Genomic DNA, 17,638 nt, shown 5'->3' with positions numbered 1-17,638 from the left:
AAAAAAAAAACATTGACTGAGGTACATGTAGAACTGAAAACATCTTGATTAAATTCTTTCATTCCTAGGTCAGAAAAAAAGGTGCAAATGTTTCCCAAGTGCAAAAATAACCCGAGCATGGAGAACACGAAGCAGGCACTCGATAAATTACTAGATAATTATATAAATAACTTGTTTGACATATTTTGTGCATCAAATTCAGCTTTTATTTCTCTTTCTGTTCATCAGTCCAAATATCCACAACACATGGAATTTCTGCAGCACTACAGCTCTGTCCTTTGGCTCAATTTGAATCTTGCGGCTCACACCTAACAAAAATGCAGCCCATAATCCAAAATATACAGTATGTTCAGTTCACTTCCTGCAGTTGGATCAGTTCCTGATTGAATCGCTTTCTCGCTGAAATCAAACTGCTCCGGGGTGATCGACCAAGATCACTTGGTTTTGACACTCACGGATCGGTTGTTTTGCTCCACGCCTGAGTGCGATTGCTGTGTTTTCACCTGCACAAATGAACCACACCAAAGAAGGCATATGTGACATCACCCTTAAACTCTAAAAGATATTCCTTAATGCTAAAAATCTGAGCGATTGAATTTGTATAAATGTGTGGGGGCCTAAAAGGCAGTTGACTTTTTTTTGATGTTTGTTCAGCACCTATGCCTGTGGCTCATTCGCTAAAGTCAAATTTTAACTGTAACATTTAAGTCATTCTGAGGCCACCATCTAGAGAAACTTGAGTCTCTGGCTCTCTCAGAAAGCCATTAGTGATTGTCTCGGGCTAGCGGAGGGTGGTGAATACTGATGAACAGATCAAATTGAGAGGAGGGAGTGAATGCATCACTCCCACAAGGGACTGTAAGATGGAGACTTCAGAGGGGAGGGGACTGATTCAAACTCGTTTACTGGAGATTTCGCTTCTCTATGTCCTATTCTCACCAAGAACCTCTGTGTGTCTGCTTACCTCGACCCCTACACACACACACACACACACACACACACACACACACACACACACACAATCCTTCCCCCATCCTACACTCTCTGGATCGAGTCACCCTTCCCCCTCTCAAGGGAAATGTAAACACACACACCCCATTTGCCCCCCCCCCCCCCCCCCCTCTCTCTCTCTCTCTCTCTCTCTCTCTCCCACACCATCAACACATTTGAATTAGCGGAGCTAGCAGAGGGCCAGAGGCCAAGAGTTGATTGACATGCAAGCTGCTTTCACCCCCCATTGGATCCTGAGATTAGATAATGTGCTCTTGCATGTATTTCCATTCCATTTTATACCTGTTAACATGAAAGAGCTTCATAACATTAACCATTACAGTTTAGAGAGAGAGCTGAACATACAGTCTATAAAGATGCCTTTGCTCGGAAAACACACACTTATACGGTACATACAGTAAGGGCTTGTATTTACATGACTACAAAGAACAGGACTGTTTTTGTGATTTGGAAAAGGGGGAGGAGAAGCAAACTCTCATACACAAAAGTATACACGCTGCTCTGTATATATTTGAAAGACCTGCAAAACAATGAGAGCTCTTTCAACCAACAAGAGGAGACAAAGTGGCAGAAAGGTTCATTGTGGACACACACACACACTCGTTTGACTTGTCCTTGTGAGGACCTTCCGCTGACATAATTATTAATATAGCTAATAAATGGTATGCACACACCTGAACTGAACTCGAACCTTAACCTCAGTAACCAAAAGGAAAGATTTTGCCTGTATTATTATTATTTTTTTTTTAAATAAAAGCTACAAAAAAGGCTGTTTTCCTTGTGGGGGACCAGCCAAATGTCCCCACATTTCAATTGGTCCCCACTGAGATATAAAAACATGCTGCACCTTTACACACACTGTGGAACACAAAGAGACCAGCTTAAAATGGAAACCATTCAGACAGCTTACCATGGATAATAAAAGGTGGTCTAACCTTTTAATTATTACCTGAGAGTCTTTTGTAGGCTTGTGATCTTAGCACGCAATGGGATGCTATCATTCTTTCTCATATTTGTGTCTGTAGTGGCTTATTACTGTCATTACTGTGGCTTATTACTGGCCTAAAACTACCTTAAACTCTTCACGAAGGACATACTGAGCTGTATGTCATACTTCATCTTTAGTAGCTTGAAACGTCAACATTGCGTAGACATGAGTGCAGGTTTGAGCACAGTGAATGGCGAACAAACAAATCTGGAATGGCTCCATGAAACCGTCGTACGATGTTCAAACAAGCAGGTGATGAATCAGTTTTAGACGCATGGAAACATGTCAATCATTTACTCGTCATATGCATACGACACAGTCCCACTTTACCCTCATATGCATCTAATTTACATGAAATACACCATAATTTATGCATGTGTTGCGATAGTGAGACAATAAAAGGAAAGAATTCAGCAAGCTACCAGTACTGGAGATCAGAGGAAAAGAAGTAAAAAGAGATGGGTGAAATTATATTTTGGTGAAGAAAAAAAAAATCAAAAGCCTGAAAAATGGCATAGATGGTGAGCACAAAATAAAAATTTGAAAATAAACTTAAATTACTGTTGCTAAATGGAGAGGATGGTCAAACAGTTTTTGAATATAGATAGTTATGTAAATGTGCTCTGTTTTTTAATAAGGTTGTGTAGGGTCAGGTGGTTATGTCAACTACATACTTAGATAGCTAGGCTTTTATTCAGTTTAGAGCTCAAATAGGTAAGATTTAACCAAATTTCCATTTTGAACACAACCATATCTTCAAGCAGCCCACCGTCCCGAAACTCTGCCTCTAGTTCAGAGCATCAGGGTACCTCTGATACTCCAGTGCACCCATTACTCAGTTAAAAGACTAATGAGATAATAAAGCTCCATGTCTGTGAATTCTGTATCACATTTACGAGATTCCATGTTGACACTAAGCCCCATTTCCTATATATTAGTTTGACATTTCCGCATATGCAATTATCAACTTTATTTTTATTCATTTTCAGCGAGTGTTCTATCCTGGGCAGGGTAGAGCCCGAGCCTATCCCATGGAAAACTGGGTGGGAGGCAGGAACACACCCTGGTTGGGACGGCAGTCCATTGCAGAGCACCATTTATACACACATTCACACCTAGTGCCATTTTAGTGTTCCCAACCGACTTACTGGCATGTATTTTGGGAGGAAACTGGAGAACCTGTGGAAACCCACAAGGACACGGAGAGAACATGCAGAGAAACTCCACAAAGATAGTAATCTGAGATCCGGATTAAACCGGAGACCCTGAAGCTGTGAGGCAGCAACGCCACCTTTATTTTTTTATTGTTATTTCTCATACTAAATATATCCCGTGAGTTTGATCATAGAGATATACCAGAGATGAAACTGATGAACAAGGAAACTGTCTGTGAAATCTGAGTATCAGATGAGAAATCAGATTTGTCCGTATGCAACTTAAATAAGTAAATAAGGGCCATTAATCTTAATAGGCTGTGCTGTCTAACACAGCACTTAATCACTCACACATGGCAAGTACAGGACAAAGAAAGCCAGAAAGAAGGATAGTAGTGGAGTCAGGAGTTTTTAACACGTCATAAACTCCACTGTGTCAGAGTTGTGCTAACACACATTGTCTGGCTAATAATAAACAACAGTTACACAATCGTCGCAGTTCAGAGAACGCTCGACTGAAAGATAACAGGAATTTTGTTAAGGGATGTTTTCTCCCATGCAATATTCACACATGTTTTTGTAAGCCACTATGCCTTTGTCAGCACAATGACCTTAGGTTAATTATATGACACAAAGGGAGTGTTAACGCTGTAAAATGGCCTGAGCTTAAAAAAAAGGCCACCTACATAAACCACAAAATGAACATGTTGGAAGGGTCATATTTTGCAGCAGCTACATTTCATTCAGAAATCCGTACACAGGTTTTGGATTATTTTTAAAGTTAAACTTTTAGACATTTTTACAACCAGTACTAATTTCTGAGTTTGTAAGGGAACATGATACATCAAATTATAAAAGACGATGAAACATTGTGTACCTAAATTGCAGCATTCGGAGCTGTTCATTTGTTAGGTTAGTTATCATTTGAAATTGTAGCTGTATCTATCATGCATGGGAAAAACAGCAAACGACTAGATAAACTACATATAAACACGAACAGCACTATAGCACAATGGTGAAACCACCATGGCCTAATTCCAACCAGAACTGTGCATCATTAAGATTGACCAAAGTACTACTATGCAAAATGATGCAATAAGAGAATGATTTTGAAGTACAAAGTATGAAAGCATCCATTATTTCTTAAAAAATCTGCATGCTCTTTTTTATTTTTAATGTCTGCTCTTTATTTAAAAAGGAATGAATAAGTATAGATTTTGTCGATATTAATAGTGAAATAATTATCCACTGGATCTGTATTCAGTTGAAGACCACAACTACATGAAAAAAAGCTAAAAGCTGATTATCACATGTGAAGCACTTGAGTCATATGCCATATCATTAGGTTCCCCAAATGAGTCATCTCCCAGAGGCGCCGAGGTGCCTTAGAATGGCTCTGAGACTGGCCATGTTTAGAGGATCGATCTTCATGAAAGTTTAATGCAGAGAGGGTCCCTCAACGTCTGCTTCTCGATCGTATCCCCCCTCTACCCCTCACAAAAACCTTCGCTAACAAATTAAGACGACAAACCGCTTCTCCCCAATTATCCTCCACTCATCAAAAAGTAATCCCCCCATTAACAGATGTTTTGCCACAGTTCACGGCTGCAGAAAGTCATTTCTTTGCTACTTAGCGCGACTTTGTTAATTAAGAAATTAGCTTGGCAGAGTGCCTGCAGGCAAATAATTAGTGACTGATCTGTTTTTTTTTTTTTTTTTTTTTTTAAGATTTATATGAGTGCTGGCGTGTGACGTGAAACCAGGGTTTGTACTTGAGGCCAGGCGTGACTGTGCAGGTATTTTAAATGCCAGTCTTTGCACAGTCAGGCCCCTTTCCTTTTTATAACACTGAAACCTAAGAATTACACAGAGACTGAAATGGACCTTTGTTCCTTTGGCAGTGTAGCGCTACAGATATCTGTCAAGCAAGACCACCAAATTGAATCTAATGGGAAGGCTGCAAATTATGGCAAATTAGGCTACAGAGACGAAAGAAACTCTCTCTCTCTCTCTCTCCCTCTCTCACACACACACACACACATATACATATAAAACATTAAAACCACTGATAGGTGAAGTGAATAACACTGATTATCTCATTACAATGGCACCTGTCCAGGGGTGGGATATATTAGGCAGCAAGTGAACAGTCAGTTCTTGATGTTGATTTGTTGGAAGCAGGAAAAATGGGCAAGCGTAAGGATCTGAGTGACTTTGACAAGTGTCAAATTGTGATGGCTTGACAACTGGGTCAATGTTCCCAGTATGCAATGATTAGTACCTACCAAAAGTGGTCCAAGGAAGGACAACCGGTGAACCGGCAACAGGGTCATGGGCACCCAAGGCTCACTGATGCGCATGGGGAGTGAAGGCTAGCCCGTCTGGTCCGATCAAACACAAGAGCTACTGTAGCACAGACTGCTGAAAAAGTTAATGCTGGCTCTGATAGAAAGGTGTCAGAACACACGGGGCTGCGTAGCCACAGACCGGTCAGAGTGCCCATGCTGACCCCTGTCCACTGCCGAAAGTGCCTACAATGGGCATGTGAGCATCAGAACTGGACCATGGAGTAGTGGAACAAGGTGGCCTGGTCTCATGAATCTCATTTTCTTTTACATCATGTGGATGGTCGGGTGCATGTGCGTTGCTTACCTGGGGAAGAGATGGAACCAGGATGCACTATGGGAAGAGGGCAAGGCGGTGGAGGCAGTGTGATGCTCTGGGCAATGTTCTGCTGGGAAACTTTGGGTCCTGGTATTCATGTAGATGTAGACACGTACCACCTACCTAAACATTGTTGCAGACCAAGTACACCCCATCATTTCAACGGCATTCCCTAATGGTATTGGCCTCTTACAGCAGGATAATGTGCCTTGCTACACTGCAAAAATTGTTCAGGAATGGTTTATGAACATGATGAAGAGTTCAAGGTGTTGACTTGGCCTCCAAATTCCCCAGATCTCAATCCGATCGAGCATCAGTGGGATGTGCTGGACAAACAAGTCTGATCCATGGAGGCCTAACCTTACAACTTACAGGTGTCAGGTACCACAGCACACCTTCAGAGGTCTTGTGGAGTCCATGTCTCGACGGGTCAGAGCTGTTTTGGTGGCACAAGCGGGACCTACACAATAAAAGGCAGGTGGTTTTAATATTATGGCTGATCGGTGTATATATACGTGTGCGTGTGTGTGTGAGAGAGAGAGACAGCCATAGAAATGCTTTTGTAAAGCTGATAAAGGATTTACATGCAAATCACTCTGTATTTTAAGAAACTATATACTAAACCTTTTATAGGTTGGAAAATAATTTGGTCACACTGCTATTGCATTTGAGAGGATGCTATAATTTAGTGATGGGACACTCAATACTGATGTTTCAAAGCCATCTCAAGCATTCAAAGAGCTGGTGTCTTGAAACATTTGAGGTGTGATTCACACTTTCATGTCATGTGATCATGATCAAGCAAGAGTTTGAAATGCTTCGGAGTTAACAGGCAGCTCGCGTTTTCATTGACACTGTTTCTGAATAAGTCAGCTGGTGCCAAATCAGTGTTTCCTGTAAAGTGCCAGAATGTTTAAAAGTGGTTCAGACGCATCCAAATTCGAGGGTGTTTGTGAGAAGAGAGAGATTGCAAGAGAGACAGCGTCTGTAAACCAATTGATATTCATGTAATATTATGGAAGGTGCACACAAAAGACAACACTCTATGGTGTGAACTTATAGTATTTCTACCTAGAGTCCCAATCTAAAGTGAAATGTACAATTTGAAATACATCTTCTATGCTTTTGCCATTTGAAGTTTTTGTTCAAAACATTAACATCATATTAATTGTCATCATGAGTGTCATCACACGGCATGATTTCATCATACGTTATTATTAATATTATTAGTACGAATGTCAGTATGCAGTGTTAAAAAATATGGCCAGAGGATGCCACTAGTGAGATGGGTGTCAAAACATTTCAAAACCTAGGAACAATTTCCAGTCCAAATTTGTCAAATGAATCAATGAGGCTTTGTTTTGCCTATCACTACTTTAATCGGTTGAGCGATTAATTGGATGAATACGAGACTAGTATAGGAATATGCAGTCAATTTTTTTTATAGTATTCTTTGAAGTGGCAAACATTAAAATTTGCCCAAATTTTTTAAAGCTATTGCTACCATATTGGGGGCCCATAACACTCTAAAATAAATAAATATTTGAGGGTCACTTTAAGGACTACTGAAACTACTAAGAACTGATGAGCTGAAACAACAACAACACTAACATTCCCCAAAGATAGACACCTACAGCCAACATTTCAGTTCCTAACATGTCTACACAGCTGGTAATGCTAACACCCAACACTTAACTCCCAAGCTCAGCAATGTCGGGAAGCTGCAATGGAACAAGAATGTAGACTAGCTGGTGGCCTTCAAGGACTCTGAACTCTTTTCAGATCAGGATCTGAAATAAATATGTGGTGTGGCGAGGAGCCTGGGAACCTGTGAGTGCAATTAGCTCTTTATGAATCTGTTTGGAAAAACCTAGCCATGATCAACATAGCTTTATTAAAAAAAAAAAAAAAAAAAAAAAAAAAAAAAAAAAAAAGATCATATCCACCCTATAAAAGTAGACCACGTGACGGTCATTACACAGGAGGTCATAGGAGGCTATTATGGGTTACATTGACGAAATAATGGCTGCAAGCACTAAATAGAGTTTAAACACCATGTTAGGTTGTCCCTGTTCACCATCCCCCATCAATCTACTGACCTCCGGTTTTTCCCCCCACCATCTGATCCCAATTGCTGCCATGAGCTGTAGTAAACTTCACAAAATTTAAGCCAATTTGCCAAAAGTCAGCAAAAGGAAAAGCGAATAGTTTGCACATTTTCATTAACTACTGTTGCAGGATTTTCCAGAAAGGGCAGGTCATGAACATAGTTCCTTCCTAGGTGATCATTCAGACTGGAGAAATCTGGAAAAATCTTTGCAGTATTTAGTTTTGAATTTTTTTTTCTACTTTTTGAGTTTTCTTCCAAAGTAATTCAAATTTGAAGGAACAAAATAAAATGGGTGGATGGAAACCAAATAAAAACCCAAAACAAAACAAAAACAAAAAATCTAAAATTACTCGAAACAGTAAAGACGGCAGATACAAAGCATTTTCTCTTAATATTTTAATTGAAAAATACTTCAGAATTCATCTTTTGACTGTGTAATACAATAATCTTGAGTTTTGCAATACAGTGTTGAACTCTACTGGTTTTGGTAAGGAAAAGTGCTAAGTGGTGGACCGAGGTTGCAAGCACATAAATGGTAAGCACCGTCCACCACACATCATGTTCTTTACTGTCTTCATAAGCCTGGAGGTGTACACCAAGTCCATGACTTTACGTACCAAACGTTATCTCTCTCTTATGCAGGCTTGAACGGTTAACCTTCAGCCTCACACGGTCAGAACCAATCCAAAATAGAGTTACTTGTAAAGGATTTAGGCAACATTATTATTGTGATACACACAGTAATGCTTCGAGCCGGTCGTCAGAGAGAAAAATCAAGCATTCCACGAACCAAAACGGTAGCGTAATTCTTCACAGTGCTAAAGTAGAGAGCTCCTTCAGTATGACGACGAGGCTACTTGCACAGTAAGTCAACAGCAGCAGAAAAGGGAACCAGCCCTTTTTCATTGTAATAAGTCAAGTCAATTTTCAAGTCTTTTTTTTTTCCTGTAAGTTCACTGTGGTTCGAAACCACCAAGCAAGCCATACAGTGTCTGCAAAAGTTCAACATAAATCCAACTGAAAGCAAACAAACTGCCCAAATCAATCAATAATCCAAGCGGTGCATCCTTGCGTTGGCACATGACGATGGGCCCCAGGCTTGCAGGAAGGCATGAATGAGGGGGAAAAGATCCTTGAAGCGAACATGGGTTATCGCTTCTTTTTCTGCTTTAGGGCTTTTCGTCTCTTCACGATCATCTCGTACAGTTTGTCCATACCTTCGTGAAGCCCTTCGCCGATGATGGCACAAGCCGGCTGAACGTGGTACGCGGTGGATGGGGTCAACTCATTGAGCGCCAGCTGCTTCTCTATATCAGCTACGGGCAGAGACCTGGGCAGGTCCTGCTTATTGGCGATGACCAGCAGCGGCGTTCCTTGGTTCTCAGCAAATTTGGTAACCTTGTGCAGCTCGGTCTTGGCCTCCTCGAGCCGGTCTACGTCCACCGAGTCCACCACGTAGATGATGCCGTCTGTGCAGCGGCTGTACGACTTCCAGAGTGGACGGAGCTTCTCTTGGCCACCGACATCCCAGAAATGGCAGCTGATGCCCTTCGCGGCACCGTTGCTCAGCTTGATCTTCTCGGTGTTGAAGCCGATCGTGGGTACAGTGTTCACAAACTCATTGAACTTCAGCCTGTAGAGGACAGTCGTCTTGCCTGCCGAGTCCAGCCCCAGCATCACAATGTGGAGGGACTGGAAGGCGGATATGTTGGAAAAGCTGTTCCCCATTTCTTTTGGCCGTCCTCTGATAGTACCTGGTGGGAATGGTTCAGTCGGAGCTGTTCAGCAGTAGCAGTAGTCTTAACAGCTTTCGACTCTGGATGTGGCGGTCATGAGAAGATGCTCAAGGCAGACGTGGTAGAAATGTTCTTATAAAGTCCGTAGTCCTCGGTTGCACACCTTTAATGTCCCGGTACAGAGATTGTTTCTTTTACATTTGCATTCTCCTCCATGCACAGGTTAAAACGCCATCTTTCCTCTTCCAGCCAGACCGGTTCCTGCTCTCAGTCACTCCATACTGCACATAAACTCGTCCTTTTTCCTAAACATGATGCCTGTCAAATAAAAAAATATCGTCCTTATGTGGACTAAATCCTTAAAAAACAAAAACAAAAACCCCAGTGGTCCCTGTAAACGAATATGTGAAGCACAAGGCAGATCAGTAGTCGGAGCACACAGCACGCCTCAGCACCTCCAGCAGTGAATGCTGAGAGGAACTGCATAGCGGCGAAAGGGCTTCCTGAGGCTCCGCCCACATGCGCCGCCGAACACACACACACGCGTGATTGACACTCCGAGATCGTCTCATGATTGGTCGAGACCAACCAAGAAACAACGCCCCTACGTCCCGCCCACTGCCGTCGCCTAGCTGCACCATTTCCTCTCGGTGTAACACACCACATAGCAAATAAACAGACGTTCACTGTGGATGAGTCAGGAGCTTTTCCGTTCCGTCTAAAAACAAATACCTTGTGAATGTTTATCTAGTGATAGTGTGTATCATATTTACACAATAAACCTTTTTTTTTGTCGTTTGTAGCCTGTCAGTGGGACATTCTGAGAGGCGAATCACTGTCAAACTAAACTATTTTCTTGATTAGCTTGCTAACACCAGAGGAAAACAATGCTAAACTACCAAGCTAACTCTACAACTCATATAAGTATAATAATTAAACACACTTTAATAAAGTTATCAGAATAGTATCAAGTGTAATTGTACAAGCCTGCAGCGCCACCTGCTGTCAGTGTTTAGAGTCACAGAGCAGTATTAACATTATACACTATAGGGACAAAAGTATGTGCACCCCTGACCATCACACCTAAATGTGTTCCTTCTCCACACTGTTTTCCACAAAGCCTAAAGCACACAATTGTATAGATTGTCTTTGTACGCTGTAGCATTACAACTTCCCTTCACTGGAAACAGTCTCTTCTCAGGGAAGTGCTACAGGATCCTGAGGACCAACACAGAGAGACTCAGGAGGAGTTTCTACCCTCAGGCAATCCGGCTACTGAGTGAGGACACTTGAGAAGTCTGCATACAACTACCTCGCACACAGACACACATACACAAACAGTTGCACTGTGGACGAACAAAAACTCTTGCACTCTTTTGCACACTACGTCCTCTAAAAGCTACTAAGATTCCCCCAAGCTGCTAAACATACTTTTACATATTTTTACATATAACATCTATATTTTGTCTAAGAGATTCTATTCTGTTCTATTTTTCTATTTTATTCATTATATTCTGAATTTATTATATTGGTTTTTAATTATATTCTATTTTATTATGTATCACTGTTGCACTGTGGGATGAGGCACTAAGGAAAAACATTTCACTACATTAATATATCACATGTATGTAATTTATGTGACAAATAAAGAACCTTGAACCTTGGAAACCTGTTCCACCCCGTGCACAAAGCGAGCTCCGTGAAGACATGGGGTGCGTCTCAATCAGCTCCCTACCTCCCTAGGTCATGAATCAGTATATCATGTACATGGGTTCTGGTAAGGACCCTGGCTCATTACATACTGGGACACTGATGACTCAATTTCCAGCAACAGGACTATGTATGCGCATTGTAAAATATCACCACTGGCATTTATCAACAACAGGAAGGATATCTTTCATGTCATATAAATTTGTTCGCTTGATCATACACGTTTCTGTCATGGTAGTTCAAGCAGGATCGTAGGCTAGCTAGTGGATTTTTTTAAAATCATTATACACTTAAAAGTCGTTAGACTCAAACAAACCGTATACAGAACGTCAAATAAAGTTAAAAATGTAACTTTATCTAATGTAAGTAATCATTTGAGAGCTACAACAACTATAACAAGCTACTTATATTTGTAGACGAAGCTGTCTGAGAGTTCGTCCACCATTTGTTCGAGCTGAGAGGCTTCAGAAAACACGATGTCACTTCCAGTAAGGGAACTTAGTGAGCATCGATGCTCCCTGGGTTTTGTGGTGCACTGTGGAATTTTTAGGGAGTGAAAATTCCAGTGCACTAGAAGGATTGTGTGATTGAGACAGCCCTTAAAATGGCACACCCAGGGTGTGTGAAGATTGGAGTGGAAGAACTCGAGTGTCCTGCACAGAGCCCTGACCTCAACCCCACTGAACACCTTTGGGATGAACTGGAACACCGACTGAACTCCAGACCTCCTCACCAACATCAGTGCCTGATCTCACTAATGCTCTTGTAGCTGAATGAGCACAAATCCCCACAGCCTCACTCCAGAATCTAGTGGGAAGCCTTCCCAGAAGAGTGGAGCTTATTATAACAGTAAAAAGGAGACTCAGTCTGGAATGAGATGTCTGTAAAGCACATATGGTTGTGATGGTGAGGTGTCCACATACTTTTGGCCATATGGTGTATTTTGAAATATTACGAAGCTGATTTTAGATAAGTGTTTGTGATCCAAGTTAAATCAGTATAGCTTAATTAATAGTGACTCCTTTTGAACTTATGATGCAGGTTGATTTTTTGGAATAGATTATGTAAGGAATAAAACACTTGTGCTGTTATAGGAAAATAATCAACAATGGCATGATGTGATGCAGACGTGGATAACAGTGCATGTTATCAAGTGTGTTTTTTCTCTTATACCACAGAGGTTTACTAATTATTACATTTTTTATTTATTAATGAACAACATGTCATGCTTTCAGCTATTTGTAGTCACACTGAATGTTGAGGAACATCTGCGAGACCAGTTAGTTCCTGTTATTACTTGGTTTATAGTATCTATAAACAGTAGTTCCTCACCAGGCTCTATTTTTTCTCTCTCTTGAAGTTAAAAAAGAAACACACACAGCTTGTCATGTTACCAAGTCCTCCATCCTGAAGAATTTCCTGCGTCGGAAAACTTACTGTTACAAAGCACTGACACCCGAGACTTCCGTAAACAGTAAACCAACATCTCCTTAGAGATTCACCAGATCAACAATTAGATGTTTTTCTTTATTAAAATTCTTTTTTTTTTTTTTTTTTTTTTTTGTCGAATGAATTGTTACTATGGAAACTATAAGGTATTATAATGAAAGCATTAATATAAACTTGATTTGCCAGATTTGCAGCCAGAACTACTGTCAGAGCTGCTGATATAGAAAATGAAAACAGGGAAAGGCACAGGCTATGTATGTTTTTTATATATGGTTATGATATGAGGTTTGTATGTATGATTATGATATGGAAGGGCTGATAGAGTTTCGGCGTAGGGGTTTTGATTGGCCATTGGGTTGCTTTTATCAAGCAGGTAACTCTGACCAAAACCTACACCTATAGTCACTGGTGCTAATTACCTTGATACTTAAACACCACCCACCACATTAGGAAGGACGAGAGTCACACGTACACCAGCACAAATCTACCCTGATAAATAACTCGCTTAATGTTCTACTACTTTTCACAAAATTTGCTTTGTTACAGACGTCATAAAGTTCTGCATATCTGGTGATGCAGAACTTTAAAAAAAAAAAAAAAAGAGTGGCTTGTTGATAATTAGATTGCATCTAACTGCTTAAACTCACTGGGATGTAAATGTCTGCGAGGAGACAGACTCAACAGACATAATCAGTATGGAAAAAGTCTGCTGTCTTACTGCAAGAGTGCTTCATGTTGGCACTTTAAACAAAATGTAATTCTGATGCAGGCTAAAAATAAACATATGCTACAGAAATGATCATGAACAATGATCTGCATGGAGCAAGCATGTTTCTGCTATTAATCTATTGACACTTACGAAATATAACCGTAAGGTAGCCTACTACTACTACTACTACTGCTAATAATAATAATAATAATAATACATTAGAGTAGATGCATTATTAAAGTGTAAGCTGCATGTTGAAATACATTTATGACATATTCATGTAATGTCAGAAAAAGACAAGCAAAATCTAGCATATTTGACTTCTTCTTCTAATACTACTACTATTATTATTATTATTATTATTATTATTATTATTATTATTATTACTCCTCATGGATTACTATATGTAATGTTTTTGCTCTTTGTCCACTAGGGGGCAGACTCTCACTAGCACTCAGTAGATGTTTCGGAAAATGTCTGCTGTCTTACTGTAAGGTCATGGCTCTAAACTAGGTAGTAGCAAAATAAACAAAAAATAGAAGAAGAGAGAAATTAATTACAATTCTGATAAGCTGAGTGTAATATTAAGCTGCTTACTGCCAGTACCAGCTTATTATGAATAAGCTGGTACTGAAATGAAATGAAATTATGAATTTATCATTCATCACTTTATAGATTATATTATTATTGTAATACTGAAGAATTTTTAAATATGTAAATACTCCCATTAACCGATGTGTTATTGTGTGTGAGAGATCTCCATGAACAATCTCACATGCTCCAGATGAGAGTCTTTTTGGGGGTGTTGATTTATACAATTCAAATTATTATGAATAATAATTCATAATTCATCACAACTGTGTATTTTCAAATAAAATATGCCAATCACTGTTTGTACAAGTATAAATGTGGAGTGTGGAGTAATGTGCATGCCTGATCTTTACACTGCCCTGATTCATATCTTCACTGTGCACAGGAATGCACTTTACTTTTAGGCCAGGCTGTACCAGTTACCACACACACACACACACACACACACACACACACACTTTGAATCTGCACCAGCGTACCTGTCATGCTCATTTAAAATGCCTCAACTTGAATAGAGATGCTCGTACTTGAGTCTAAGAGTTACAAGGAAGACACAACCTCTAAAATTAGCTTTCTGCCTTCTCACAAAGGATGAAAGATAGCTGATGTTCAGGTAGTTCGCTGGAAAATGCATGCTGGGATATAACTGCATTCCTGTATTATACTCAGCACACCTCTGTCGGCTTCCTCTCACCATTTCCCCTGTCTGACTCCCAGTTGCCATCTTAAGGGCCATTTCAGTGCTTTATTAGCTCGAGTGTAGTTTGTTAAATGACACCTTGGAGGCCTGTGAGACTGAGTTAACAATGCTTGCAGTTTAAACAGAATTTACCCAGAAAGCACTGGGACCTGATGCAATTTCTCTGTCAAAACAGCAAAAAAGGGGCATTTTATAACCGTAAACAGTAACAGTAAACTAGTATTTCACCATTTGATTTGCTGTAGCCAGTTACTCCATCTAAACACAACAGATGATTTCACTTTAAATTATTTTATTCTGCTAGCTGGGTAGTCAGGAATGTGCTCACTAGTTATTTAACAGAACTCAAGATAATTGATTTTCGGTTTTCAGGTTTATATTGTGCTGTTATACCCAAACCATGTCAACCTCCTCAGTGAACTATAACATTTAGATTTTAGAAAATCTGCCTTTTCAACCGGTCGCATTATAAACTACAACACTACGGCTAACAGCATGTACCTTCTACTATAATGACTTAATATAAAATAAAATGAAACATCTCTTTTATTTAACAGTATGACCCATGTGTGTTCATTCAGAGTGTGTGTAAAGCCAGTTTTCATGCGAGAGCTTTAATATTTGAATTGAAGATTGCATTTGAAGTGGAGAACAGAGTGGGTCAACTTTTAACAGACTGTGTGTGCGTGTGTGTGTGTTTAGATTGGCAACCATTCTGGCCAACAGGAACCATGAAGCACAGATAAGGCAGGAATGTACCATTAGCAAATGGATTACAAGGAGAACCTGGTGCAGGCTAAAACTTTTTAGCTTAAATGAAATGATATTAATTTAAAAAAAAAAAGAAAAAAAAAAGCAAACATACACAGATGTATGGATTGGGGATAAATACTAAATATTGACCAATTTACAGGAATATAACACAATCAAAAGGTTACGCATGAGTTAACTCCTGTGCATTAGGGTACCTACTGCAAAGTATGATGGGTAAGTATAATCTTTGTGCCACTGGAGGCTCTTGCATCTATTTTCCCATCAACATACTACTGTTTTAGGCCAATTTTTAAAAAGTAATAATAATAATCTGCTAATTATCTAACAGCAACTTGATCAATAAGTAATAATATAAAAAGCCATTAAGTTCAACATGGCTAAAGGAACATAGGCAAGTCTTTATATTAGCACCTGCCCACTTAATATCTGACATATAACTCTATATGACTCTAGGCCTGATGTACAGTAGCAGCATCCACAGGAGGAGAATTTATAGCATGATTGAAATAATGACACACAGTTGAGACAAACTACACACCGGTGTAAACAATATTCAGGGGCGTGCCATTGCAGAACTTTGGAAATCCAGGAAGAAACCCAAACAGGAAGTTTCATGTCAACAACAAAAGCATCCAAATCATCTTGATTTACAGAAGTTACACATCATTCCTATTCAACAGTAGTGAATACGTGTTTATTAGCCACTACAATTCCATATCTAACTTTAACACAAAAGTGTCTAACAGCCTTTTTAAAACAAGTAACATGCATTTATGTGATTTCTTGAAAATTTAATTTCTTGTCCCCATGCATAACACAGCACATGGAGAAAGATGTTTTTTTTTTCTCCCAAAAAACAAGACTGAATTATGTACGATCTACAAGAACATGCACTAGGGCATTTTGTTTTCTTGCTTATTTGACTTTAATTTAGCATTTAGCATTTCTACTGGTCTTACAAGGAATATTTGTGCTTTGATTAGCCTTTAAACTTAAAAACTGCAAAGTTCTGCCAGAGGTCTTGAATAATTTATTGGATGTTGGAGGAAGCCAGTGGAGGAAGGGAGTGAAAATGTTAGAGTCATGCTAATTGATTTTGAAGCTGTGCGCTATGTTACACTTTTTTAGGAAAAACCTGTACTCAGAAAACCTCCCAGGGCTTTAAGGTGTAACTACATTAATGTAGATGGAGATATAGCTGTTTTTCGATAGGCATCTACTGACGTTACATTTTGATCTTATGTAAATGAAATTTTTGATCATGGTTCAAAGTGTTATTACTGCTTGTTCACTGATTACCATTTTAACTGAAAAAGGAACCATTGTATAATGCCATGCATTCATGAAATGTCATTGTATGTTTTTACTTCTGCATCTGTACGAATTGTTTACTTCTCAGCTTTCTAAAATCTCTGCTCACCATTTCTAGCTGGCTAATTGTAGCTTGCATTAAGGTTAGCATAACAGGAATGACATCTAGTTACATTAAAAGAGTTTAAAAAATGACAGAATTTTAAACAGTCAATGAGAACAGTATTGTGTTAAATATAGGTGTGTATTGATCTGAAAATGAGTTTTGTTACAGAGCTTGATATATTTGTCTCAACTCTTGGATCTGCATGAAACTGGCTTTGTCAGATCCTCCTGTCTCATCCTCTGACATATTTCTTATATATTCCAGTGAGACATGCTGATTAACATGCCTCAGATGGACATGAGCACAACACATGATTTCTCTTCATGTCTCTAAGTTAGCAAGTCTTCCAAAACCTGGCTTTGTTACAGTGAGGATGGCAGCATTAGACCATTAACAGGTATCGACCGAAACTAGGAGTTTTGATATTATCCTGTCAAAAATGAAGAACAAGGGTCTGCGCAGTCTTAAATAAATGTAGTGGTGTATCTTCTAATTGATTATACATGCCAGATTTTTAAACATTAGTAAGAAAAGGAGGGAAGAGACTCGACCACCTCGGGATTTTTGCACCCAGCCAAGGCTCGGGTTGCCAAGTTTCGATCTGCCCCCCTCCCTTCCCCTTTCA

At 39.6% G+C, this 17,638-nt stretch overlaps 1 protein-coding gene across 1 annotated transcript; it reads right to left on the bottom strand.

Moving 5' to 3' along the window:
* Positions 1–8,308: 8,308 nt before the first annotated feature.
* arl4cb (ADP-ribosylation factor-like 4Cb) lies at positions 8,309–10,148 on the bottom strand. The gene has a single exon (XM_026928590.3). It carries the CDS (start codon positions 9,653–9,655, stop codon positions 9,077–9,079), a length of 579 nt encoding a protein of 192 aa, XP_026784391.1. The 5' UTR covers positions 9,656–10,148; the 3' UTR covers positions 8,309–9,076.
* Between the last annotated feature and the right edge of the window lie 7,490 nt (positions 10,149–17,638).

Source organism: Pangasianodon hypophthalmus, chromosome 5 (genome assembly GCF_027358585.1).
Source record: "Pangasianodon hypophthalmus isolate fPanHyp1 chromosome 5, fPanHyp1.pri, whole genome shotgun sequence".
Classification (NCBI taxonomy): Eukaryota; Metazoa; Chordata; class Actinopteri; order Siluriformes; family Pangasiidae; genus Pangasianodon; species Pangasianodon hypophthalmus.
This window is presented reverse-complemented; position numbering and strand designations above follow the sequence as displayed.

Coding starts and splice junctions, on each gene's coding strand:
- arl4cb (XM_026928590.3), bottom strand. CDS start 9,655: ATGGGGAACAGCTTTTCCAACATATCCGCCTTCCAGTCCCTCCACATT.